The sequence below is a fragment of the Oryzias latipes genome, chromosome 24 (assembly GCF_053564925.1).
Source record: "Oryzias latipes strain Hd-rR chromosome 24, Olatipes_Hd-rR_3.1".
Taxonomy (NCBI): Eukaryota; Metazoa; Chordata; class Actinopteri; order Beloniformes; family Adrianichthyidae; genus Oryzias; species Oryzias latipes.
This window is the reverse complement of record NC_136260.1, coordinates 19680603-19707674: the sequence shown is the minus strand read 5'-3', so window position 1 is coordinate 19707674 and position 27072 is coordinate 19680603. Positions and strand designations below refer to the sequence as shown.

The window sequence follows — 27072 nt, the reverse complement described above, 5'->3', positions numbered from 1 at the left end:
TTTTGTTCAAAAGCAGGAATTACTTAGGCATTTTTAGAAATCTGCTTTAGTTTAACACTGAATTCATCAAACAAGTTTTAACCCATTTAAACGGACAAAACTAAACCCAACCCACCAATTAAAGCAGTTACTTTTTTCTTTTAGAAACATTCATGCAGGATGAATTTGAGACTAACCAGGAGGGCTGCAGCTTTACTCATTCTAATGTTGACTCTTTTCTGTATCTGTTCCTCAAACAGAAAGTTCAATTGTAAAGAAATCAGAGGAAAATGGAGACAGTTGGTGGTTTTCTTAAAAAGCCTTTAATTTTCATTCATCTGACCTCCGATCCCGTTTGATGCTGCTGCTTATCCGGTGCTCGTAGCAGGTGACTAAAGCCACGCCCGGTGTTCTGTGTCAAACCCCGGAGGATGTGGTTTCAGTTGTCTTCACAGCACACAGGGTGGAGTCGTTCAGCTCTGAGCCACGGAAAACCAGTTCTGCTGCTGATCTGAATCACCAGGGGACCAAAAAGACGAAGCCTGGAGGAGGCGTTAAAAGCCTGATGGGTAAATTAAGCGGCTCCCAAGGCTCCTTTAGAAGTGCTCAGATGGGTCCAAGTTAGCAAAAAAAACTAAAATCTGGGTTTTATCCTTTTGTGGTCTCTGGAAAAAAAACATTTCATTAAGACTTCAGAGAACTAAAGGCTCCATCTTTTTTTTCGCCAAAGATCTGTGTGATGTGGAACAAGAAACTACACCGTCTTTCCACTTTAGTGCATTTCTCTGTTTAAAAAAAAAAACAATCTTTAATGATGTTTTCAATAAATAAACAATTATATTTGTAAATTCGGTTCATGAAAGCACTGTTACAAGGGGCACAAAGAAAACACCAGTTTATCTTTTCGGTTAAAGTTGCCATGTTGTAGTGTAGGATTTTGGATTTCTAACAGGAGTTACGCTCCAGTGGTTTGACATAAAAGTACCATGCAGTGATGTTGTACCAGACAGCATCCCGTCTACGGGCATCCTCCAAACGATGCTGTAAAGCTGCAAACGTCGTACCAATTTGGCAAAGAAGACATTCATCAAGATGCATGGCAACATGGAGAAGTGGCGCTTGAGTCAGAGGTGGAGAATAGATAAAGATTGTGGGATATGTGTAATATTTGTGCGTGACAAATCTTTATGTTAAAACTCTTTCATGAAAAGAAATCTTCTGATAAACCAGAATATGGGTTTAAATCTCAAATCTGTTTAACATAAAAAAAAAAGATATAACTTGGGATTTTCACGCGTCTGTCCTCTGGACTACCATCGGGTTTCCTGGCAACGGAGTCAGAGTCTTGAAATAATCCGACTCTTAAAATGATCTGTGATGCATCAGTCAGTGCCAGAAGTGCTTGTGGTTTCTCATTTAGCAACCTCAACTGGGAAAGTTATTGATCTCCACCAGAAAACAAGCGTGTATTTTTCCCCGCATTTTTCAGTCTGTTCATCTGTTTTCATCTTTCATTTTTCACTGAAGAACATTCTGCATGATTAAAGCCTTAGTTTAACATCAAAACCTACTATTATTCCTGCTGTTCCGGTCAAAAGGATGACCCTAAAACCATTTTTACAAACAGTTGACACATCACAGAGTGCAGATCACGTTGGTGGAACATCATGACGGCTGGTTTGGATGGCAGATCTGAGGCAATATGGTGACAGCTGCAGTGAAACTCTTCCTAAACGTGATTGGGCCGGACCATTTCTCTTGATCTGGTCTTCCACAGGCGGATGCTCTGGAAAATGCTAACCCCACACAGATGTACACATTTAAACATTATTTTAAAAAAGAAAACTAGGAGTTCAATAAAATACTTTTGACTGTCAGTGCTTCTCATGTACAAGGCGTACAGTTTCCAACCGTACGGTTTTCTGCTTTGACTGCCTCCAGGTTCGCAGACGGCGGCGTCTCTTTCGCCAGCAGGCAGGTTAGAGGTGCAAATGACATCTAGTGGTTGAGTGTGATTGAAAAGGGTGGGAAAAAGCAGCTTCCGTCCTTCTTAACTTGGCGAAACCTGAAGGTTTTCCGTGTCAGTTCATTTAATCGTCTTTCCTTTTTCACTTCTAAAAATGCCTCCCCATCCTTACATCCACTCTGCGTTTGTGCCGTTTCTAGATGAACTTGAAACACTTGGTCTTGTCGTGGGGTAGCCGAGTCTTAAACAGCACCGAGTCCACGCGGAACTGCGTGTACAGCAGCGGCATGTAGCCGTAGACCTTGACGAAGAAGTTGATGCACTTGTGGCGCTCGTGGAAATGTGAGTCATCGTGTGAAAGGGCCTGAGGGCAGCCGGGGCAGCGGAAGGTCCAACGAGAGGTCACCTGAGGTAGCAGAAGGATCCATCATTATCTTCAGGTTTCCTTAATGTTTACACCACCTGCTTGTTTGTTTGTTTTTTAAATAAATATATCAACTACCGGTACTTATTTTATCCTTGCAGCTTTCGTAGTTAGTGTCCATTAGGGCTGCACGATATGAAGAAAACTCGCGATATGCGATATCAGTGATTAATATTGCGATAACGATATAATTTGCGGTATATAAACAATTAGGAAAATAACCAAAAATATTATTCCCATTCCATTACAACAGCTTAAAAATTATACTACAAATGACCCTTGTTGACATAGGAGGCGAACATACAACATAATAGGGCGCCATCCGATTAGTTAACAACGTGAATGGGTCCATCTGATTGGTCAAATGCAGAAAGGGATTCTTTCAATCCATTAAACACTTCAAGCTGCCATAAGATTGTTTGACCACATCTAAGGTAACCATTTATTGAAAATTTGCTGTCTTTTGCGATATGCATATTGCACAGCTTGATATTGCGATAACGATAAATTTGCGGTATATTGTGCAGGCCTAGTCTCCATTAATGTATTTTCATAACTAAAAAGGTTCATGAATCACATTTAGGTGCAAATGTTTGCTCAGATTAAAGACATTCATTACAAACTATTGTGGTTTTAGCTTTAGGTTGTTTTCAAAACTCATTTCAAAATTAATTTATTCAACCAAATCTTTGCAAATACCATTTTTTGAAAGTTTGTAAAACTTTTAAGGAGTTTTGTTAACCTTAATCTCTCACGTTGTAAGTTTGAGCATAAATGTCGTGGTTAGGGCTGCACGATATGAGGAAAACTTGCGATATGCGATCTTGGTGATCAATATTGGGAAGATTGCGATAAATGAACAAAAAGCAAAAACAACAAAAAAAATTCCATTTCCCTGCAAAAGTTTAAATTAAATTAGAGTCAATTATAAGTTATTCTCCAAATGACCTTCGTCTAATTAGGAGGCCAACATCTAACATTAGAGCTCCATCTGATTGGTCAACAACGTGAAGGGCTCCATCTGATTGGTCTAATGCATAAAAGGATTTATTCAATTCATTAAATAGTTCAAGTTGCCACAAGATTGTTTTAACACATTTAAGGTTTACCATCTATTGCAATTTTCGCCGACTTTCGCAACATGTATATTGCACAGCTTGAAATTGCGATGACAATAAATTTGCGATGAATTGTGCAGGCCTAGTAGTGGTTAAGTTTTCATGATGACACGTGACAAAAACCAAAAGACAATCAGAAAATTGACATGTTTGGGAAACAGAGGAGAAACATTCAAGCTAAATACAATCTTATTTTTCTAATTCATGTTTACAGGAGCTATACAAATATTAATGATGGGTTGCTAATCATTTTGAAAAAACAATATTGGTGCAAGAAACATAAAGTTGAGATTTTACAGAACATTTTTAAATTAATTGTGAGATCAATAAACTTTTATTCTATCTTAGCTGAGTTGTTAAAAATAAAAAGGACGCAAAAGTTTGTGTGTTGGTCCAAGTGCTATTTTCTCATTATTATAGTGTTGTTTTGTTTTTTTACCCAGCCTTCAAGACATTATTTCCTGTATTTTTCTAATGGGAAAAAAAGTAGAGTTTCTGTCGGGTTGAATTTAATTAGATGAAGAGTTTGGCTTTTACTGTAGCCTCTGTCAGAATGTTCAGAGCTCATGATTCAACAGGAGGCTTTCTAAAAATCCTTTACAGATGAACTTATCAGTGTCCTTTTTGTTGAAATCATTTCTGCTTCAGTGAGTCACAGAAAAAATAATTTGGAGTTCCAGTTTTCAGAAATGCATGAGACCAAACTAAAAATCTCAATTTTTTTTTCCATTCCAAATTCGATTTTAATCGATGTTACCCCCCTGCTTTTACTTTCTTTAACAAAAATTACAAATTACAGAGTATATTTGACAAAAACTATTTTATTTTAATAACATTGGCTTTAACGCACAGAGTTCAACTGAATCCAAGCTGTAAAAATGTTTGAAGAAGCAGCAGAGGTTTTGTGAGCTCCCGCTAGCCTGAGCATCTCATACAGAGAAAGACTAGTTTTCACCCGGTACAGCATTTCTTGTAGCAACAGCCTTGAAACGGTTTGTGCTGCGTTTGATGCTCCATGTTTGAAGTCACAACCCCAGAGACCAAAATCTCAGTTCTGACTCACCAGACACGTTGGTCGATAGATTAAAAAAATCTACCAACCAAAAGATTTCATTAGACTATAGTTGTCATTTTAAAAATTGATGTTAGGTTAAATGCAAACAGAGAGGAAGTCGCAACATAATGAAAACACCAGATAAAAACAACAGTTTCTTTATTCCAAGGAACTCCTGCGTTGATTTCTAATCAATCTTTGCCCTCCCCTTTTGTTTGTCAAATTCAAACATGTTGAGAAAAACAAGCACAGATTTACTAAAGGGGAGCAGATTGACAGAAAAAGTACTTTTTAACCAATTCTGCCTCCAGTTGATTCATTTTTACATTAAATCATAACCAGAACAGCCTAAAAATATGAAAATGTTTTGGATTCTTGCTATCGACAGTAAAGATGCAGCACTCTCACGAGGGGGGGTTAGCTCTGTAATGTTATAAATAATAATCTTCCATGCACACTGCCTGTTATTATATTTATTAAAGTCAGTTTTTATGAGTGTTTTATGAATACATTTTGTTGCATTTTTCAATCACGTCTTAAAGTCCGCTTCCTGAAAATACAGTCCGACTTTAAACCGGTCCGTGATCACATGTAGGCGGCACGCGGAACAGCTCATTAACACAGCATCATAGCATCATAGCATTGTAGCATCAGTGTGTAACGACACCGCTGTCTCCAAATCAACACTTTTTATGAAACTTTCTGTTGCTGCTGCAAGTCTAGCAGTTTTATCCTGCAGTAATTTTTGGATTGTGGTAAAACATGTTCTGCTGCTTCATCTGCTTAAACTGAAAGCAACACGGAGGCATCTAGCAGAAGTTACAGGGCGCTTCTCGCGGTGCTAGTGTTGTTTTTTAGCTCCTCTTTGCTTGCTGCTGTGCTTCGCGAGAGACTGGTGGACTGATTTTAGTCTGAACAACGCAAGATCACTTTCCCCCCAAATTAAAACATCTGAAACAACAGATTCAGATGAATCAATTAAATCGATTCATTGCCCAGCCCTGCTGCATGCTTTTTTTTTTGTTTTGTCCTTATTTTAAAAACAAACATTCAAGTGCCTTCAACAAATAATCATTGAATTTCATAAATATTAAGAGATGTTACTTTGAGAATTAACAATTTTAAAGATCTACTGTTTTCCAAAATTTTAACAATATTTCTGCCTAAAACAGGATCAATTACATTAAGAAGAGCCTTTTTTTATTTGTAAAAAAAATAAATAAAAATAAAAAAAAAGAGGTGACGACGTTGATCGAGATGTTTCCCCAACTGTAAGAAACTTTCATTTAACCCTAAGCTCTTGAACCCCAAATTCATAAATTCTGAGGCTTTTTCCCATTTTTACGTGTTGATGCATCTCCACAACAATTCAAATCCAAAAACTGGAGGTGTCCTTAGTCACAGATCCTCCACAGCCTCCAGGAAATAACCTCAGTTTGCCAGACAGAACTTTAAATGTGTGTAGTTTATTAAAAGAATTTCAGTAAAAATGATTTTGTCTGGCGATAAAATTGGTTTCCACTAATAAATCTTCCTGTAAAATCCAGAAAAACTCAGGTGTAACATCCTAATTCGATCCTGTACCTTTGATTAATAATTTGTGGGCAGGATATTGGAAATGTCAGTTTGAGTAATAGCGAGGGGAAAGGGGCAAAAATAAAAACAGAGCCTGGGAAGGACAAAAAGGCTTTCTGAGCTAAACACGATCTGCCGGCGTGCTTCTTCTCTGACCTTGATGGGTGGTTTGCGGGTAATGTGAGAAACCAGGAAGTTCATGGCGATGTCCTCACAGTTTATGTACTCGTCCACCATGTCTCGGATGGCCTGCGGCATCACGTACGAGTACAGGTAGGCGTAGTACTACAAGGACGTAAACGTACAGGTGGAGTGGGTCAGTGAGCGATGAATTTTGGAGGAGGCGTTTTTGGAAAGTGTGGTTACCAACCTTATGGAAGAAGGCAGCTCCTGTCAGCACCATGGAGAGTTCACAGGAGTAGTTGGAGTTGTAAAGCCAGGACTGATGGTTGACGTCCCATGCGTGGTACCTGCCAGGAAAACCCACGATGCGATCCCTGGCTTCACGCCACACTCTGAAAGAGACCAGAAAACACTATTTGACACCACTGAGGTTTGACTAACTCAATCCAATTTCAAATTAAAGAACCTTTATTTCATTTTTACTGAGAATGTTTTTGTATCAAATATTTTGTATCTAATTTGTGTAACTATTCTGTTGTTTATTAGTTAAAGTAAAGTTTTTAGTTATTTAAAATAAAAACACAATAATTGACTCCCAGTTAAGGACATAAAATGAGTCGACTGTTTCACTTTCTGAGAGGAGATTATTAGAATTCCTCCTCAAGACTCTGGAGATTCAAAAAGCAAAGTTCTGTCCACAGGGAGTTCATGCAAAACCACCCAAAAAAAGTCAGCAGCAGTGCAGCCTGGGCTGAAGTTCATCTGAGGAAACATTCCTCAGTAATTTTGGGGGAGTTGGGGATAATTCTTCACAAATGACCCTGTGCGCGCACACAAACACAAAAGCAATTTTGCCCGCCTGTCTGGACACGCCGCTCTCCTTCACAGCTGTACAGCCGTCTGGAGGGGAGGAGTGGAGCGCCGGCACAGCGGAGCAGAATGTTTCGTCGCTTAATTCTTTTGATGGTAGCTTTGGTTTTTAAGGTATGAAAGTGAAGGTAAGATACAGAGAACCCATCTGCCCTTACACCGCATTGTTCTTGAACCTTTTTGATCTTTGCTAAAAAAATCTTGAAGAGGAGCCAAATATGTAAACAACCATGTCTTATTAAACAAATGGATTTACTTATAACCATTAGGGATGACTTTGATTTTACTAAAACTGAGTGTTACGGCTTTTGGAACCGCTTAATAAAAGAATCGTGAATTTTGTAGTACGAGCACTAAATATGGAATTGATCCCCTCTCTTAGATATGTATGCTTGTCACAGAAAAATCCAAGAATTTAAGTTGAAAGATATTTTGTGCATATTGGTAAGGCTGGGGGAAAAATTTAATGGAATATTCTTTGTAATAATTGAATTTATGGCTGCCATATAAAAATAAAATAGCCACCATTTTGGATTTTTTTCATAACAAGCATGCTCTTCTCCAAGAGGGGATCATGATGAACATTCAGTTGACTATACATGAGAACTGGACTGAGTGACCAAACAGAAAGTTCCCGCTGGTTCCCAAAAGCCAAAATTCCATTGACTTCTATAGAAATAAACATCTATTAGTCACTCATTCTATTGGTTAGAATAATCATTCTTGCTTATAACTGCTAAGCAAAAGCCAAAACAGTCTGAGATCATTTTTTTAACTTAATGGAATGGCTTTAAAGGAAATTATTGAGTATTTTATTTGAACAAAAGAGGACTTTTGTTTTTTATCTAGCATAACATGTTTTTTTTTGTCTTAAATCAAAGTCTCCACATAATTCTGAAATCTTTAGATCAGTGTAGATACATTTTCTGGTTGGTATGTTATACCAGGATTGGATGCTTTGGACCAGAAAGATCAGTTTTTAAAGATACACTCATGTGTGACAAAACAGCTTTTAGTTATATTAAAAAAACAGTGTCATAGTTATTTTTCTGGCATTTGGCTTGGTTTTTCTAAAACACATTTGCTGTGAAGCACAAGTTCAGCTTAGATTCTATCGTCCTGATTTTTAAGATAAAGTTCAAACACAGCCCCCCTTTGAACTGAAAGAACATCTGAATGTAGATATCATCACTCGCGTTTTCACTGACCGAAATCCAAACATGATCTCATCGTGGCGAAGGTGGGCATCATCATCGATGGACAAGATGGCCTCGGTTTCCACGGCGTCCCAAGGAAGGAAGCGGTTATTTAGGCTGTTCTTTTCTGTGCGAACGACCTGTAGGTGCAAGCAAGTTCAGGAAAAGCAACTCTTCAAAACATTTTCAATGCTACACAAGGAAAACATTTAAACTTGCATCTTTTTAGAGAAAAGTACTAAATTCAAAAACATCTTGAGGGGCTCAATATTTTTCAGTATTGAAGTGATGCCTGGATCCAAATATAAAAAAAACAGAAAAGTTTGCATAAGATCTAACATACCAAAAACATTTTCAAGTGTCTGTGCATTTTAGAAACACTTAGATGAATGAGTGTCACTCACCACAATAGGAAGGCCGATATCTGGCCATAGCAGGTCTTCAGAAGGAGGCTTGGGTGAATTCCACACCACTACCACTTTGTTAAGGTATGGGAGTCCATTCAACCTCTCCAGAGAGTTCATCAGCACCTCTTCCCTTTCATACGTCAGCATGACCACGGTGAATTGCTCTCGTGGCACATTCCCACCAAGAGCAGCCTGAAACTCCTTACCAGAGCCTCCTGTGCCCCCACCGATAGGTCTGAAACCATTCCCAGATCCCAGGAACTTGGCTTCAGAGGGAAGCACCGGGTCCAGAGGAGTATGAGGGAACAGCTGGAAAGGCCCCGGGGCCCGGTTCCATGCTCTGTACGTGTCTGCAGCTGTATATGTGAAGTTGCGGAGAAAGCGAGGAGAAGCATAGGGAGGTTCCGTCTCTACGGGACCCAGGTCCAGATCTCCGTTATCAGCCAAGTTGGCATCAGTTCCTGCCAGCTTTCCTGCCTTGTGAGGAATCTCGTGTGCAGGTTCATCCCTTATGGGTGCTGCAGGAACTTGGATGGTGGTTCTGATACTGGCTAAAATGGTGTTTAGAACATTTTCTGAAGTTGAGAAGTAGGTTTCCCACAGAAAGCGTCCTTGCCGCCTCATAGCCAGCATGTCATTATCCGACAGGCTGCGCAGGAGGAAGTGAAGCTCCGTGACACGAGGCTTGGGCACAATAATGGCTGCTTCACTCCAGTGTAAAAACTGGTGGTACGGTAGTTTGCTGTGGTCCCCCAAAATGACTGGGATGGCTCCTACTTCTAAGGCCTCAAACAGCCGCATATTGCAGCCCGCTGAAGCCACCAACTGTCCGTCCCCTGGAGCGATCACCAGAGCAAATGTCGAAACCTTGAGAACTTCCAGCCTGTCTTCTCGCTCTCCACATAGAGCCCACTCTGTTGGCAAGCTTGCCCTTGGGTTTTTGCAGGTGAACTCAACCAGCACCTGGTCCAGGTGGCTGTCTTGTACCGCTTTTAAGGTGCCGATTATGCGATCGTCGTAGTCAGCCGGCGGATCCCCCTCTATTTCCTCTTCAAAAGACTGAGGCGGGACCTCCTGTAAGCTGCTCCTCAGAGACTCCAGCTTCTCACCTTGAAAGGTGAACAGGTACTTCCTTTTTACAGGAACTTGTGGTGGTACTTCCAAAAAGTTTGGTTCGGAAAGGGCATGGACCAGTGGAGACACAACCAAGTCAAAGCCCTCACGAAACTGCTGCTCCAGGAAGGTGGACTGAGCAACTGCTGCCCGTCCTGTGCTCACATTGTACAGGAAGTTCTGGGTCATGGACTTTCTAAAAAGATGCACAAGTACATGATTGTGTCCATCAGATCTCCAGTAGGGAAGAGCTTTTAGTTGCTTTTCCAACTCCGAAGGAGACGGAGGAGGAGAGAAAGAATCGAGTATCTCCCCCACAAGCACCACATAAAGACAGGCGATGCTAGGGTTGTCCGTTATGTAAATGTTGCTTTTTACAGATGAAGCAAAAGCCTGTTTCACCAATGGGTCAATATAGCTTCCCCACGGGTAGGACGTCGTTTCATAAACGTACACTGGAAAGCCAGATGTAAGAGGACAGCGGGAGTAGTCAAAGCAGGAACGTAGGCGACAGAAGCGCGCAGACTTTGGTGGTGGTAGTCCTGGGTCGTCCTTGTCTGGCAGTAACCGTACGGGTAGTGAGAGTTTGGGTTGGTTCTGGGCCATCAGTTCTTTATAGGAATGTTCTGTCTGGCTGATGACATTCTTCAGTTGCAGCAGGTCCTGCTTGGCACTATCAATGCTGCGCTTGCACGCCTCTATCCGCAGGTTCAGTCGGGCGATTTCGCCATTGAGCTCTTGCCTCTTTGCCTCGAGCTGCAACAGCTCCTCGCTGACCGACTCACGAATGCGGCACAAGTCCTGCACGTGTTTGGCCTCGCACAGTTCGCCGCCAGGTCGCGGCCCAAAGATGCGCTTGTCGGGACCCCCAGCTTCATCTATGGTCGTGAGGTAGTAGTGAGCAATGAGAGGAAAGAACACCAAGATGAAGAAGAGCATGAAACTGAGCCACGTGAGACGCACGCGCCGCAACACCCATGGCTGCCCTCCAACACCCACCCCATTAATGTTACGCTGCATCTTTGCCTTTTCAGTCTGTCACTTTGTCAACTGAGGAACTGTTGCTACGGGAAGCAGCAGCAGCCATAACTGACCTTGTCGATGAGGTAGTGGGTTGGATATTAAATGATGAAAGCTGGGATTTGACTCTGTCCTTCAGGGAAAGTCATCCGCAGCTGTCTGGGTGCTTTGAGAATTCCTGGGGATTTGGGGCTGAGCCTCACCTGTACTCCAATATGTACTCTGCGTTACGTCCCACATACGTCGATGCCATTTCTATAGTGGGTTTCAGTTATTCTCCAAATCTATGAAAAGAAACTGTGCTAAAAATTGATTGTCCCGTGTTAAGTGATGCAGGGATGGCATGGCTGCTCACAATTCAGCAGGACTGCAGGGAGGTGGAGCTTTCCTTATCGTGTTCATTTTGAAACTTTTGCCAGGGTGCTCTCCAAAAGTGGCGATAGCATGTGTTCTCAGTTCTTCCTATCGCTCCATTGATGGTGTTGGACGGAGAAACCTAAAAGAGAACAGCAAGAGAAGAACCAATGAGAAACAATACATCTTTAAAAAGAACTGCGCTCTTAAACATCCATTTTCCTACTCAAAAATTAAAAAAACTGTCATTTTCTAGGACAAAATTTCTGCAGAATGGAAGGAGTTCATTAGAAATTCACCTCTTGAGTTGTGGGCGGGGTTGTTGGTGCAGAGCAACACTGCCTCCCCTTCCCATCACTCATCTGTTTACACGCTAACTTACAGCCCCTCCCACCCGCAACAATTACAAGGGCAACAAAAATGGCGAGCAATATTGGAGCTATCCAGCTGTACAGTTTGGAGTTTTGTGCCAGCTCAGACGAAGAAAACAAAGACGTACATGGATCTAATCGTTTAGAAGTGGATCCATCGAACGAAATACTCAGAAATGCAACTTTAAGCAATATTGTCTTAACATTTGTCCTCCATTATCAGAAATATGCCACAGGAACATGTTAAAAACATCAAATTGTCCCTTGCCATTTTCTTTGGACAGGGTTTTTAAAGCAGACTGACTTCAAATATTAAAAGTTTGCTTTTAAGTAAATTTTTTATTCTGTTAATTTATTTGTTGTGACTTAAATAGTGTGTTTATTAATTCAGTTTGACAGATAAGATTTAATTCCATTAGTCAATTAAATGATTTACATATGCAAGACGTTTAGGCCATGCAGCTAGCAAAGGTCTTTATGTGCTATTAATGAATGTCTAGGTTTATACATATACACCAACACTTTTTAAGCAATTTAACCTTTAAAAGACTGCTTATGTTGGGAAGAAACATGGCAAGGTATCGCAAATTTGCATCTTCATCACACAGAGAACAAATTTAGGGAACTCGGAGAGTGCACACCTCTAGCAAAGCTCATTAAAGGCTGCCTCCTGCCTTCCTGCCTTAAATTACTGAGCATCTTTGATAGCAGTCCATCGCAGACTGTGATGCACAATCACCTGCATCGGTTCAGCGGAGGGAAAGAGTCAGACATCCACAGGGGAGTAAGTTGCTGCTTCACACGCAAAAACCCTGCAGAGGTTTCAATTTTTCATTTTTGGGAAGCCGACATCAGCTGATGGGCCGAGTGCCAAACAGACTAAAAACAGGAAAAAGTGAGATCAAACGGACGGCCAGGATGGAGGAGCCGCTGGTGCTAAAATGTCGCAGATTTACCAGAGTAACCGGGAAGTTCAAACTCTTCTTCCACAGAAAAATCTAACACAGTTAGATTGTTTTATGGAAGTCATTAAATTGATCTTTTGGTCTATTTTAAGTGTTCCCAGTGTTCTTTTAATTATGATTATGCCATTTTTAGTCTAAATAAAAAAAACCTGTTTCTGCAGAGTGGCAGCAATAAATCAAAATTCATCTCCAAGGTTTAAAAGCTGAAATAAAATGTGCCTTTACTTTTAATATTTCATGTATGTTGTAAAAAAAGACCCACACCAAGATGAATAAGACACCAAACTCCTCCCGCCATGGAGACTCTTTATGTGGTTATTAGGAACAAGCTCCAGCAGCAAACACTCTCAGGTCCCACGAAGCCTTGAAAGCTGACCATTGTTCCCCTGCACAGCCCCAGGGGCCGAACTGACCCAGAGGCAGCTACTACAACAGTCTGATTAATTGCTGCATGGCTGAAACCGTCACAGACGGAATGGCAGACAGATGTTACCAAACCCCTAATCTGGATCCAGAAACACGCCGGCTCAAATGTCTCTGCAGCGCACAGATAAACCCAAATCTCTGTTCCATTCTAGGATTCTAATCTTTAGTAGGTCTCAGTGGTTTTAATGTGGCTTCAGTCTGCACAGAGGACACAGGTTGGCGGTTGGTGTTAAGTTTATAAGGAGCAGCTGATGGAGCCGTTAACCCGTAACATAAAGCGAGCATTCCCCTCTCAACACTAGCCCTACAGCAACAGGGATTGCAGCCTACGTTCACTCCAGGCCAGAATCATTTCTGAACGTTCCAGCGGAAATAGTACCGTAATCATGCACAAAATCAGCATTTACTCAATTTAGACTAAACCTCTTTTTGGCAGAGCAAAAATCACATTCCAGAGTCTTCAGTGGGGCAGAGAGCTGATGACCCAGATAAAAAACAAAAACAAAAAACTTTGGTGAAACATGATGGACGGTGAGCACGAAGCAGAGTATGCAGTCAGCGAGTTGCTGCAAGGCTTATGAATAACACGGAGAGCAACATAAATCAGGAAGAAAGTCGTGAAAGTAAAGGAGAAATTAAAGAGTAATCATTTCCAAATAACGGTCATGCATGAATAAGCAATTATTCCAGCAGTCTGAATAAAAAAATCCAAAGTCAAAAGAGTGACAGCAGCAGGTGCTTGGAGGAGAAAGCGGGGGCTCCCAGACATTAGAGGGCAGACACTTGTATAAATGTTTGAACAGTCTCTGCGCTCTTCTGAAATTCCTCCGTCCAGAAACGGGCCACAAAACGAGCACTTTCCATAAAACGGTAAAGGAGGTTCAGCGCAAACGTGTCTATTAGGCAATTTGTGATGCATGTGAGCTTTTGACAGACGGAGAGACGGCCTGAGGGAGTTCAGTGCTGACAGTAACGACCAACCAGCATAATGGCTTTTTTATTACACCCAAGTTCAGAAAATCTCCCGTAGGAACAAAGAGTGGAAAAAAAATGAGGAAAGAGATTACATTTTCTTGTAATGTCTCACTTCTAAAAGTGTGTAGGTTTCAAGGCAACGGCTTACAGGATTCTTTACCTCTATTATCTTTGACTCATGTTTATGTGAATCTATAATAATTTAAAAAAAATAATACAAGTGTGCAGTCTGCAGTCGGAAGAATTTTTAAAGCTTTTTTCAAGGTTTGGGGGACTTTGTTGACATTTCTTTAATTAAAAAACATTTTTTTCACATAAATAAATACTTCTAAGCTTTTATTTTTAACAATTTAGCTAGGGCTGCACGATATGAGGAAAACTCGCGATATGCGATATTTAAGATTAATATTGCGATAACGGTATAATTTGCAGTATATAAACAAATAACAAAATAAACAAAAACATCATTCCCATTTAATTGCAACAGTTTAAAAATTATACTCCAAATAACCCTCGTTGACATAGGAGACAAACATTTAACATAATAGCCCTCCATCCGATTGGTCAACAAGGTGAAGGCGTCCATCCGATTGGTCAAATGCATAAAGGGATTTATTTGATTCGTTAAATGCTTCAAGCTGCCATAAGGTTGTATTAACACATTTAAGGTTTACGATTTATTGCGATTTTCACTGTCTTTTGCGATATGCATATTGCAGAGCTGGATATTGCGATAAATTTGCGGTATATTGTGCAGGCCTAAATTTAGCTATAGGGGTCAATCCTGCTAATAAAATCATTTTCATTAAAGTCATTTTCTAGAGCATAGTTTCTGCAGAACTGTCAGTGCAGGGCAACCCCACCCCCCCTTCCCCTCCCTTTTACTAAGAGCTTGGAGAAGGGAGCTTGTGGCCTACTTGGCCTTTTTTTTCTATGCCACAAATAGTCTTTTTCAAACTTTAAAACAGAATTTCCTTTAGAGTATTTACTAACTTAAACAATCCTCAAAATATGAAGACCCCCCCCCCCCCCCACACACACACACACACACACTTCCTAAAGGAATGTTTGTGGATAATGTTTTTGTCTCTCATCCTCATAATTAAGGAGACATTTTTATCCGAGTTTATGGAAGTGCCGGGAAAAAGGTTCAAGGCAAACATACTGTCAGAGAGCAGCTGCTGCTGCTATGGATCGCCGCTCATCTATAGACGGCTGACTGAACGATTCAAGGACTTTATCCGCTGTTGAGCTGGAAAGGTGACTGAAGAGCTGTCAGATTCAAAGCACCCAGAGAAAGTAACAAAAAACACATCTTTCTGCTTACTAATTCTCAAAAGGGAAAGAAAAGATCACATCTATGTGGTACGTCAGACTATGTGTAGACATATTTCTTTTGTATATATCTCTTGTACTTCAAGTATTGTTTCTTGCTCCAAACTTCAGTTTCAACGAATCAAATCATTCAGTAGTTCAAGAACATTTTTCTCCAATAAAGGCAGAGGCCTAAAGCAAAGCAAAGCCCTGTTTTATGCAACTCAACCCAAATATAGGAAAAGATGCAGCACAGTTTAATATCAGAAAGGTACACCCAGTGTCTTAAATCACAGTTAGTGATTTTGGGGCCACTTCGCCCATCATCCAGAGACAACAGGATCTCAGCAAGCAAACAAAACAGATGCTTTAATTTAATTTATACCAAGGATACAAGATAATATGGGTGCATTATTGGCAGTGGGGTGACTACACTCTATAAAATAATGGTCAGATTTCAAAAACCTGTCAGCTTATCTCCTTGTGTGACTAGTTTTGTTAATACTAGAGGTGTAACTGTACATTTCTGAGCCTTTAAGTGTATTATCATGGTTATTCATCACAAAAAGATTAGATATCAGCTAAAACAAATACTGCGCATCTCTGAAATATACAGGGGAAAAAAACGCAATGTACGTATTTTAAACAACTCTAAAATATTTTATGTCGTTTACAATCATGTGACCTAAATTGATAGCTCAGACTGAATTACGAAAGGACAAAAAATGAGGGGGAAAAAAGCAGAATTCTGTCATTTTACTAATAAACAAATGCACAAAAACTCTGCAATATTTGATGATTCTCAGACAGCAACTGATAAAGAGCTAGAGAAATAGAGAAAGCCATGCCGAGAGAAAAGGTGAAAGAATGGGTCCATAATGACAGATGGGCGCCGTCCAACCTCCACAGCTCCTGCAATATGACAAAGATTACAAAGGAGAGCAGCACAAACACAGGCGCCGTTACATTCACAGGAATACATATTTTTCTCCAGCCAAAGAAGGAAAAAACAGAATAAGAAAGCAAATGCCATCAAAATGCCCTCCAATCTGTTAAAGTCTTACGTCGTGATCCCACATGTTCGCAAAATTCTGGGATAAAAAAAATGATCCCTCTGGCTTTGCAGCACCAAATAATGTGTTGACGAAGCTACAGCTGCTAAAAGCTGCCTCACAGGGGTGAGCGAAGACGAGTCTCTAGCTAAGCTTGGGTGAACTGACAAACTCGACGCCAATTAGGAGTAGAACAGACTCACAAAGTCCCAGATCGCACAAAGTTTCTGTTTTGTTTTGGGAATCAAATTTCACAAAAGTTTGTTAAACTGAAGTTATTGTATTCATTTTTGTGAAATATAATACCAGAGAAAAAAAAATGGATCAAAACACACAGTTACTGCTGAAATAAAAAGAAAATGAGACCAAACATGTTTTTCTGCATCAAATGGTCAGGATAAAACTTTTAGAAAATGCAAATTTACGACATCGAGGTAAAGCTTGATAATATGACCCAAAAAGATGTAATCCCAGGCTTTTTAAGTCAACACTAAACATTTTATGATTGAATTTTCTAAAAGGAACAGAAGAAATTGGGTCTATTTCACCCCTAAGTACAGATTATTTGGTTGCTTTGGTTTTGTTCCCAGGCACAGATCAGTCAGTTTGTTAGCCGAAGTGTGCCATTGGTACGGTTCTCTACACCTGTAATCAGTACTAAAAACACAAGCACAGAACATTAGACCATTGGATCATCACAAACACCTTGCAAACATCACAACCTAAGAGTTTTTAGAAACAATAAAGTGAAATAAACGTTCCCACACATGATCGAAGGCTTCATTCACCATCTACTTCAACAAATCCCCAATTATCTTCCAAGGAAATTCAAAAATCTAAACACAATTTCACAACTTTATCCCCAAACCAGGGGGGCGGGGTCTGTAGAGCAGCTTAAAAACTTGAATCTCCTCTTGAAGTCATTATCATTCGCTGGCATCAGAAAACATCCCAGTTGATTTAGGGATAATGTCTCTCCGTGTTCACAAGGCTTAAATACTCAACATACTGTGACTGCTTTAGACACTCCCAGGCTTCAAGTAGTGACTGGTATGGAAGTCACACACTGAGGAGATCTAATAATAAAGTCCCATGGGTTTTTCATTTGACCATGTATGTCTACAAACAACTTTAGCCAGAACTCATGTAGAACTGTCTGAAACCTCAGACTTATCATGCAGAACTTTTTTTTTACTTTAATTACCCATAATTAGTGTTTTTGGATATTGGGACTCACAAACTCCCACAAAGAACATCCCCAAAAAAAGAGGTATGCATCCTCTCCCCACAAAACAATGCAAATTACTCACTTTGTTTTTGGTTGCAGGTTAAAGATAATAGAAAAAGTTAATAATGTCATTTTAGCAAGATGGTGGTAAATATGCTTTGCTCCAAATCTGGACATTAAGGGCGTATTCAAACTAGACATATTTGGTTTGCTTACAGTGAACCAGAGTTTTTTCCCCCCCAATAATCCAAAACAAATTTTCAGTCTGAATACACCCTGGCCCGGTACCAGGAACCGCTCTCGGACCCATCTTTCGAGGTGGTATTGGTTTCCAATCGGACTGAGCTTCGGTTCGCACTGAGTTTCCTCAGTCTGAATAGGCTACGTGCTCTGAGCAGAACAACTGAACCGAAATGGCCACCATAGGATGTAAACAAAGCAGTGGAACAACAAAAGCAACTGATTAAAATGTGGTTGGATGTACGCAGGATCATTGAAACTATTTCTAACGTGATACATATTGCTTCTCACACTGTTTTCCCGACACTATATGTCATAAACAGTGTACAGGGCTCTAGACTAACTTTTTTCACTAGGAGCACTGTGGCCCCTAACTGAAAATTTTAGGGGCACAACTAGAAAATTTAGGGGCGCATACCGTAAATCAACATGCTAACCAAATCTACTAATTTCCACTGTATTACTAATAAATACTTTAATAATAGATCCAGAAATTACAATGCGCTGTTTCAAATTCAGTGTCACATTTTATTCTGCACTTTTGAAGATGCAACAAGAAGGTAAACTGACATCACCATCGCTGTCACGACAGTACAAAGAAGTAAAGAAAACGGATGGAAATTTATCTTTGTGACACCAAATAGGTGCAGCCAAGATGCACAATAACCGTGTTTGAGATCACCCAGGTGAACTCAACGCTGCGCAGATCACCTGGTGTGTGACATATATTTTTGTTTTTGCTCCAACATGAACTGTCAATCATCACAAAAATATCGCGAGAAAGGGATGGGAGCAAGGGGCAAACCTACCCGGACACAGCTGGAAACTGAACTGACTGAAAGCTGCCCTACAGACTACAAAACAATGCATTATGGGACATGTGTCCTGATGGTTTTCGTAGTGGAGTGATTAATTAAAATAATTTAAATTACCAATTCATTAAAAAAGGCTACATACATCACAAAATATTAAAATAATCATAAAATATATAATAACACAGATCATACTAAGGGGGAGAAGAATATTAAAACTAAACTGAATGTTAAGGACAACTCCAATTTCCTGTTCTCCTTCAGTCTTGCTGCAGATTCGCTTTCATCTCACAGCCCCCCCGCCTGGTCTCCCCAACGATCCAGGCGAGGTGCCGGTTCATCTCAAACACGCCTATCGCTGCATTTTCCCCACGTATTTTCAGTGAGTCTAAAACTAATGTTGTTTTTGCTCGAGCGTGTTTAATTCTCCTCAGCTGACCCGACTCCCGCGGGAGCGGTGTGCTGCCGTAACGGCCGTGCATAAACCGTTTGATGCGCCGCCGTAACCGTAACCAAAACCTAAACCTTCCTCCGGGTCTGTGTGACCCAGAGAAAAGTTCAGCACGGACTGCATGTATTTAGAAAATCACGAGCGAATAAATACGTTCTAAAGCAAAGTAAGGAACTTCTTAATGTGGTCCGGGGAGGGAGGGGGCTGTCAGGTTTCCTGCTTTCAAGCCCTGTCATTGCCACGCCCCCAAGAGTCATATACCCCACTGTGATTGGTTGCTTTGTCAGCTCCGTGCACGACAATGAAAAAGTGTCATTCATACAAACTGGCGGGCTGCAGTAACATTAAACCTTCCTATTAAGGCGGGGACCGCAAAATATCATCTTGGGGGCCGCAAATAGCCCGCGGGCCGCGAGTTTGAGACCCCTGCTGTACACTCTGGCACTGGTACACTAGCCGCAGGTCGGAAGAACGAATCAATAGTTCGCTTACCCATAGCTTAGACGCACATATCAGGTTGTGATATTTGTCTCCGTTTCCTTCCCAAAGATGTTTACGCGCGCTCGATTATCTCTAGGCCCCTCCCCCTACACGCATTTTAGCCACTCACAGTGGCTTTCCCTATTCTTCTCACACGCAGTGGCCGCCTCACACACAGGCATCACGCGAGAGTGTGCTCGCGTTTAATGAGTATGTGCGCGAGTGTGTGTGTCTGCCTGCGTGCCTGTGCACTCGCGTCTCATTGATTATTTCATTGATCATTGACGTGCCCCTTCCACGTTTAATGTATAAAAAAATACGAAGGGTGGGGGAGGCAAATTTACTGGTCGCACATGTGCGACTGGATGTAAAATTCAGTCGCACACTCTCAAATTTTGGTCGCAAAATGCGACCAATTGGTCGCAGTCTGGAGCCCTGGTGTAGCTTCATAGCCGTTTCCTACGGTGGCCCAGAAGGGTCACAACACAACACTTTAGATTTCACAACACAACACAAAATAACATACTACAATTCGTCACAACACAACACAATAACTCACACCACAACACAACAGCTCACAACACAACACAATAACTCACAACACAATAAGTTGCAACACTTTAACCCAAAACCTAAGTACTGGTATATCTACAAAGGAAGTGCTTTTATTCTGAAATTTCAGACCAAACACAGACCAAACACAGGCTTCAGGACTCGATCTGAACCAAATTCAGCAGACCGAGTCCGCTGAATTTGGTTCAATGGCATGGACTTTTCCAGTCTGAATACACCCTAAAATAAAACTTATTTGTTTGATTATTCGAAAGCTCAAGATATTTTCAAACCTAAATGACCTCCTTTTTGAAAGAAACACTAAACTTTAATGAGCCTTCATCTGGAAAAAGTGGACCAACCAGATGAAAAAACAGGATGGTTCAGTGGTACAAAAGTAAAGAAAGAAAGCAGAGATAACAATAGAACTCGTTGTTTTGGTCATTCCACTTCTTCCATGACTCCTTTTACAGCCTATATATTCTCTCTCTTGCAGTTTTTCACTTAAATTACTGCCTGTTCTTTTACTAGGCTCGCTATGGTGTGTGGTTCAAAACCACAACAAAATCATTCATCTAATTTTAATCCCATGTTCAAAACTGCACCCTGAGCATTGGTGTAACTACCTACCAGAGGGCTTTGCTTGTAAGCAAGTTGCTAACATTTATCATTACCACCATCCTTCAGATTGATAGTCTTTTCTGCCCCATTTGCAATGTGGAAACCAAATAAGGTAAGGTCGCAGGGTGACTAATTTGACCACGTTGTGAAGGACAACTGTGAAAGATCACCAGTCCTATCGACAGAACCCTTTCATAGCAACAGTACCTGTCAGCTCTTATTACCCACAACATGCATCACAAATATCTCCACAGAGCAGCTATGTTGAAGCTGGTTCCACTCCAGACTATGTGCCAGACTTTAAAAGTGTGAAATACTGCAAGTCTTCTTTACTGTTCGAGGATACTTGTTATTGGAAAGCTTTTGATTCATGGTCCACACCTGACCGAGCAGGTTTAGGATTCGTGCCGCCTGGTAATGACGTTTAAAAAGCGCCATAGGAAGAACATTTAGCAGGTTGTTCTCTTTCGCCTGCACCGAGAGTGGAAGTGTAACTCCAAAAGCTGGCATTGACAACTAAACCTAATTGCAAAACCTCTGGCAGTGCTGTCTCCCAGCATCAACGCCACCCTGTTCCAGACTTTAAATATCAATTGGGCTGAAACCACAAATAGAACTTGTTAGAAAGTCCCAGCAACTGTCTGGCTAAACCTTTAAAGTAACTTACATCCTGTCGACACGGCCTTCCTCTTACTATACATATAGAACCAGTTTTATGATTATATTTGCAAACATGTTAAAGAGAAAATTCTACTTTAAATTCAAAGACTGAGCTCAACAAACCAAATTACATTGTATGTGTCAGTCCTTGACTGTATACGGGAACTGGAGTGTGTCATCACCTATAAGAAAAATGGCTTCCCTAAGGAAGAAAATGTTCAAAAGAGGAAGCACATCAAGAATAGTTATTCTGACAAATAGAATGACTGAGTAATTGCTGTTTAGTTCTCTATAGAAGGCTATGGGATTTTGGCTTCTTGGAACCAATGGGTACTTCCTGTTTGGAACGCCAGAGGGGTCACTCGGTCCACTTTTCATATACAGTCAATGACCAAAGTTTCCTTATTCATTAATGAGCCAAAAACATATAATTCATTATTATGCTGTTCGTCATAGGGAAACTTTTTTTTTATTCTACCAAACAGAAAAACTCAAAATGTTCAGCTAAAACTTTCACACAAAAAAAAAAAATCGATGCCATTCAGTTTCAATGTTTGATTTTTGTCTACTTGATCGTAAAAAGCTGTGCTGCAAAAACAGATAAGAGGCAAAACCAGCTTCATTTAAAGCCAAGATGTAAAAGTCCAGCTTTTCCAACTTTGAAATAATCTTGTTATCTTGGCATAGCAGCAGCAGCAGCAGCAGATGATGCAGCAGCAGCAGCAGATGATGCAGCTGCAGCAGCAGCAGCAGATGATGATGCAGCTGCAGCAGCAGCAGATGATGATGCAGCTGCAGCAGCAGCAGCAGATGATGCAGCTGCAGCAGCAGCAGCATCCTCCTTGCTGCTGCTCCCTGACTCTCTCCTAAGCAGCCAGACATAGTCCACAGCACATTAAGTCAGCTTGACAACAGCCGCTTGAACCCGCCAGCATCGTCCTCCAGACACTGATGGATCGTGGGAGCGGAGCCAGGACGATTAGCCCGCAACGCCAGAGAATTACTGGAGTGTAGTACGCGAGAAGTGATTGCACCTGAGTGTCAACATCATGCGTTGTCACCGCTAGAAGTTGTCTTGTTAAAGTCCTTGAAACGCACGTAGCTTAAACTAAGCATGTCAAGGCGGCAGCGACAAAAAATTGGCAGGGGAGAGGGGGGCGCGGTGCTGTTGATGCGTTAAATCTATATATATTTTTTAAAACTGCCATGCACACGTGGATGAAACCCAACATTAAATCAGGCCAGACAGTAGCATAAGGCCCACTGGAGGGAAAGCAGATGGCCGTTTGTATGCAAGGAAATCCTAGTTTTTAGATTATGATTTAGCTGAAAAAGCTGCCGTCTGCACAAAATGGTTAAAGCAGTCGACGCCATGTTAGGATTTCTCTCTGATTTGCTGCTAAAACAAACTTTAATCATAAAACAGAATGTCAAGTAAGTAGGAAAATCTCAGGGGAGCTTTCCATTTCATGGTTCATCCAGACTCTTATCACAGGAAAAAACAATTATTACCACAGCATTGATGAGATTGAATTATGAATACAAACTAGAGTTACTGTAAAGATCAGGCCTCAAACTGTGACTATTTTTATCAACCTTTAAAATAGATTACATTTAATTTTCATAGTACAGTTTAGATCTAAAGAAACTACAAATAACTACTCATCTTGATCTGATTTTAGACCAGAATGCAAGAGTTTATAATGAAACATTGACATATTTTATCTTGTACCTGCATTTCAAACTTCTAACAATTACATTTGCATGGTAACAACAAATCGGTAAAAATTGATTAAGTAAGGTCGGAAAAATGATTTAGTTTATTTTGAACTTATTAAAGAATAGGTGATGATGACTTGTGCTTTTTGGATTTTCCATGGATCTTAATGCAAATTTATTCAGAATAGAAATATCTCAATATCTTCAATATCTATATTAAACAATGTGAGACATCTGATTCAGTTAAATGTCTATAAGGCTCATCATACACGACTAAAACTTTAACAAATGTGGTTTTTACAGTATTGCTGGCATAACAGATAAACACAAATCTGACTAAGATGTTTAAATCAAAGAAAAAATAATGTTTTATTTATTTACTTTCTTCAAAAATACCTTTAACTGCCATCCATATTGGCGACAAACTGCCACCATTTTAATTAATGACAGCAGGAAATCCCAGATGTGTTCAATAAATGGACTGAGTGAGCCAAAACAACAAGCCCAGATGTGCAGAACTTCAGTTCTGAAGTTAAGAAACTGTCAGAGTTTGGAAGAATTTCCTGCTGAATGACATCCTGTCTGTAACGCAAACAGTCTTAAACACACTAGAAAGAAGAAAACGCTTCAGGGATGTTGGAGTTGGTTACCATGACAACACTGACACCTCACTTAAAGCCATGTCAGCGACAACTGTGTTAAATTTGCAGACATTACCAGTTTTCTTGGAGTTAATCAAGCTTTTGAACAATTTCATTAATTATAAATAAAACCTAAAATAGTAGAAATCTTTTCAAATGTAATCAGTGGATATCAAACTTGTAAATAATGTAATTGTAAATAAAAAAATTTAAAAAAAATCAAGCAAATTTCTTTTTTTTAACTGTGCCAAAAAAGAAATTTGAAGGCAAAATGTTTCAAAAATGAAATGTTGATTTTTCTATTTCCCTTTGTTCCATTGTATGGTAATTGCTAAATTTAACGGCTTGGAGAAGGAATCATTTCTCCAAGAGCGACTCCTCAGAGTAAAAAGATCGATTCTCTGGTCCGCAGCAGCAAAACAGAAGCCCGTTAAGTCACCGTGTTGTCCAATTAAATAGTGAAATATGAGGAACAAGCAGCATTGTCTGCGTCGTCCAGACCGTCGGATAATCACAAACTGTTTTTGCTTCGTTTACAAGCCAAATACAGAACGGGCAACTCCAGCATAAGTGGGGACACTTCCACAGACGTGACACATCCGAACCACATCCACATTAGAGTGCATAAGCAGAGTCTCAAATATCCCAGAATAAATATAAAAAGAAAAAACTGCTTTGTCGGTTTTTGCACAGAACACGACCTTCACACAACTGTTTACCATTCACCTCTTTGAGTTTCCACAGTCTGCCGATTCAGCACTTTTCTTCCCAAGACTTTGTGTGTGCGTGTGTGTGTGTGTGTGTGTGTGTGTGTGTGTGTGTGTGTGTGTGTGTGGGTGGGTGGGTGGGTGTGTGTGTGTGTGTGCGGGCATTAAAAATCACCAAATAAGTCTGAAGTCCTCAATAGATGTGTCATGTTAACAAAAGAATAATGCATAAACCCCATAACAACCACTAATTTTCAGCTTAGATCTTTAATGAACGCACACTGGAGGAATCCCTAATAACACATCCACAACACAGAAACAACTGAAAGCTGGTGATTTATTGATTAAAGTTCCGCTCCAATCATCTTTTTGATCTATTGTCAAAGTGTCCCCAGTGGTCTTTTAGGTATGATTATATTATTTTTAGCCCAAATTGAACATTTTCTAGGAGATAGTTTCTGCAGAGCAGCAAGAGTTCATTGGAAATTCAACTCTGACTTCCCATCATCCCTTTGTTTACACTCTCTCCTGCTAGTTTACAGCCCTCAACCTAACATGACCGGTGCAACGGAAAGGGCGAGCAACATTGGAGCTATCCAGCCATACTGTTTGGAGCCAGACTCCAGCACAGCCAAGGAAAACGGATCCGCTCATAGATCTACTTCTCTGCAGGTGGATGAATCCGAATGAAGCGGAGCAGGGAGCTTGTTTTTTTTACAGATCACAAAGAAGCTCTTACTTCAAACAGTATTTCTTCATCTGCTCCCGATTCACCACTATCTGAATAAAGAAACACTCAGAAATGCAATTTTAAGCTTTATACTCTTTAAATTTGTCCTATCATGAGAAAAATGCTACAAAAACATGTAAGAACACAATTTTTCATTGGAGTAGAAATAAGACAAATTATCACAGGAAATGACTTTAAATCGCACTAACCAATTTAAAATGACCTAGATTCATGTTTAAAAAGAAAAACTGTACACTTAATTTAAATTAAATGAACTCTAATCAATAAAATTCATTTTTTTTGTTGATGCGGTACATTATATATTGCATTTATTTATGTTTTATGTAACCATGTGTTGGAAAATAGAGTTTTAATTTACGCAATAAAACAAATAATCTAAATACTCCACACTGTGCTATTAATAGTTTAGGATTATCCTAAATTTATTTAATTTATCCTAAGGATAAATTATGAAAATGTTTCTGATGGAGATGAAGTTTCCAGATCAGGATAGTAAAAAATAAATAAAAACAAACATAAAAAATAAAAAGAGAAACAATCACTACAAATAAAGGAAATGATAACAAATGAAATATTCATTAGGATTTTAAATAAATAGACATTTCCAAAGGTGCCCAAGCTGCAGTCCAGGTCGACGTGTGCTTAACTCAGATAACAAGATATTTACTTAACAGCTTTCGGCATTAATTTATATTTACTTTTAGAAATGTCCACTACCTAATAAAAACAGAAGAGAATAAAAGGCGATGTCACAGTTCTGTACACTGCTAAAGAACCTTAAAATCCCGGGCTGAATGTGTGTCATCTGGTAAATAAGCTAGCCCGGGCTAGCCGCTGCTGGTCACAACACAAGGCGCTCTCTGTGAGCGGATCTGCGGGAGCAGCTTTAGCCTCAGAGGCTACTCACCGCCCGCGGAGGCTCCGGGATGGTCTACGAGCTGCGGCGGAGCTGCCCGGAGGCCATGGCGGAAGCGAGACGTCCTCAGAGTTTACGCTGAAAGGGCGGCTGTCTCCAAACAAGGCTGCGGAGTTCCAGTGTTTCCATCGCGCAGTGATCACAGCAACGTTACAGGCTGCATTGTTGGAGCGACGGCGGCTGGACAAACATCTGCGACTGCATGCTGCAAAGCATTGTGGGAAACATCAGACCCAAGCCGCTGGGGAAAATGACAACAAGCGCCCCCTGGTGGTAAGAGTGGAAATGAAGCAAAGTAAGAAACAAAAATATTTATAGTAGAACCTTTAGATTTATTAATTCCAGTTTCCAGACCCCCATGTTATTTTATTTTATTTCTCCTTTTGTTGTTTTTGGGTTGTTGTCTATATAATTATATATATATATATATATATATATAATGTCTTGAACTTGTTTCATTTGTTTGAGAAAAACACATGTACAGTTTCTTATAATGTACAAATCTATGGATATTGTACTAACATTTGTTCAAATTTTATCTGAAAATTGAATTGTTAGTAAAAAAATCAAAATCAGAACCATTACATCCATGGTTTTTACACATCGATCAATCTGTCTGTCTTTTCTGTCTGTCTGTCTGTCTGTCTCTCTGTCTCCCTCTATATATATATATATATATATATATATATATATATATATATATACATATATATATATATATATATATAATTTTACAGATTGTCATTCAATTTTTAATTTCATTGTGAGTTTGGTTCTTTAAGGAAACTTAATTTGAGTAGACTGCTACAGTTACAGATAACTGATTTGACTAAAACCATACATAAAAAGCATCATGCAGGCATCGGGAAATTTTCAAGTTACTATCTGGAAATAAAAAAACAAAATTTATGTACCTTGAGAGTTCATGACAGAAAACTTGAAATAACGATTGACCTTCCAACATCTGGCCAATCTACTCAAATAACTTCAAC

At 40.0% G+C, this 27072-nt stretch overlaps 1 protein-coding gene across 1 annotated transcript; it reads right to left on the bottom strand.

Annotated features, from left to right (window-relative positions):
- Positions 1-279: 279 nt before the first annotated feature.
- Positions 280-26356, bottom strand: extl3 (exostosin-like glycosyltransferase 3). The gene is made up of 6 exons (XM_004083421.5): positions 26072-26356; positions 8710-11341; positions 8318-8445; positions 6487-6631; positions 6273-6401; positions 280-2351 (listed from the first exon to the last, which is right to left on the bottom strand). Exons 2-6 carry the CDS (start codon positions 10843-10845, stop codon positions 2142-2144), a joined length of 2748 nt encoding a protein of 915 aa, XP_004083469.1. The 5' UTR covers positions 10846-11341; positions 26072-26356; the 3' UTR covers positions 280-2141.
- Between the last annotated feature and the right edge of the window lie 716 nt (positions 26357-27072).

What these genes read in the sequence shown, in the direction of transcription:
- extl3 (XM_004083421.5), bottom strand. Translation starts at nt 10,845, where the DNA reads ATGCAGCGTAACATTAATGGGGTGGGTGTTGGAGGGCAGCCATGGGTG. An exon ending in GAGATCATGTTTGGATTTCG is followed by an intron (nt 6,632 to 8,317) that starts GTCAGTGAAAAC and finishes GGTCTCTTTCAG; the next exon opens with AGTGTGGCGTGAAGCCAGGG. An exon ending in GAGCTGCCTTCTTCCATAAG is followed by an intron (nt 6,402 to 6,486) that starts GTTGGTAACCAC and finishes ACGTCCTTGTAG; the next exon opens with TACTACGCCTACCTGTACTC.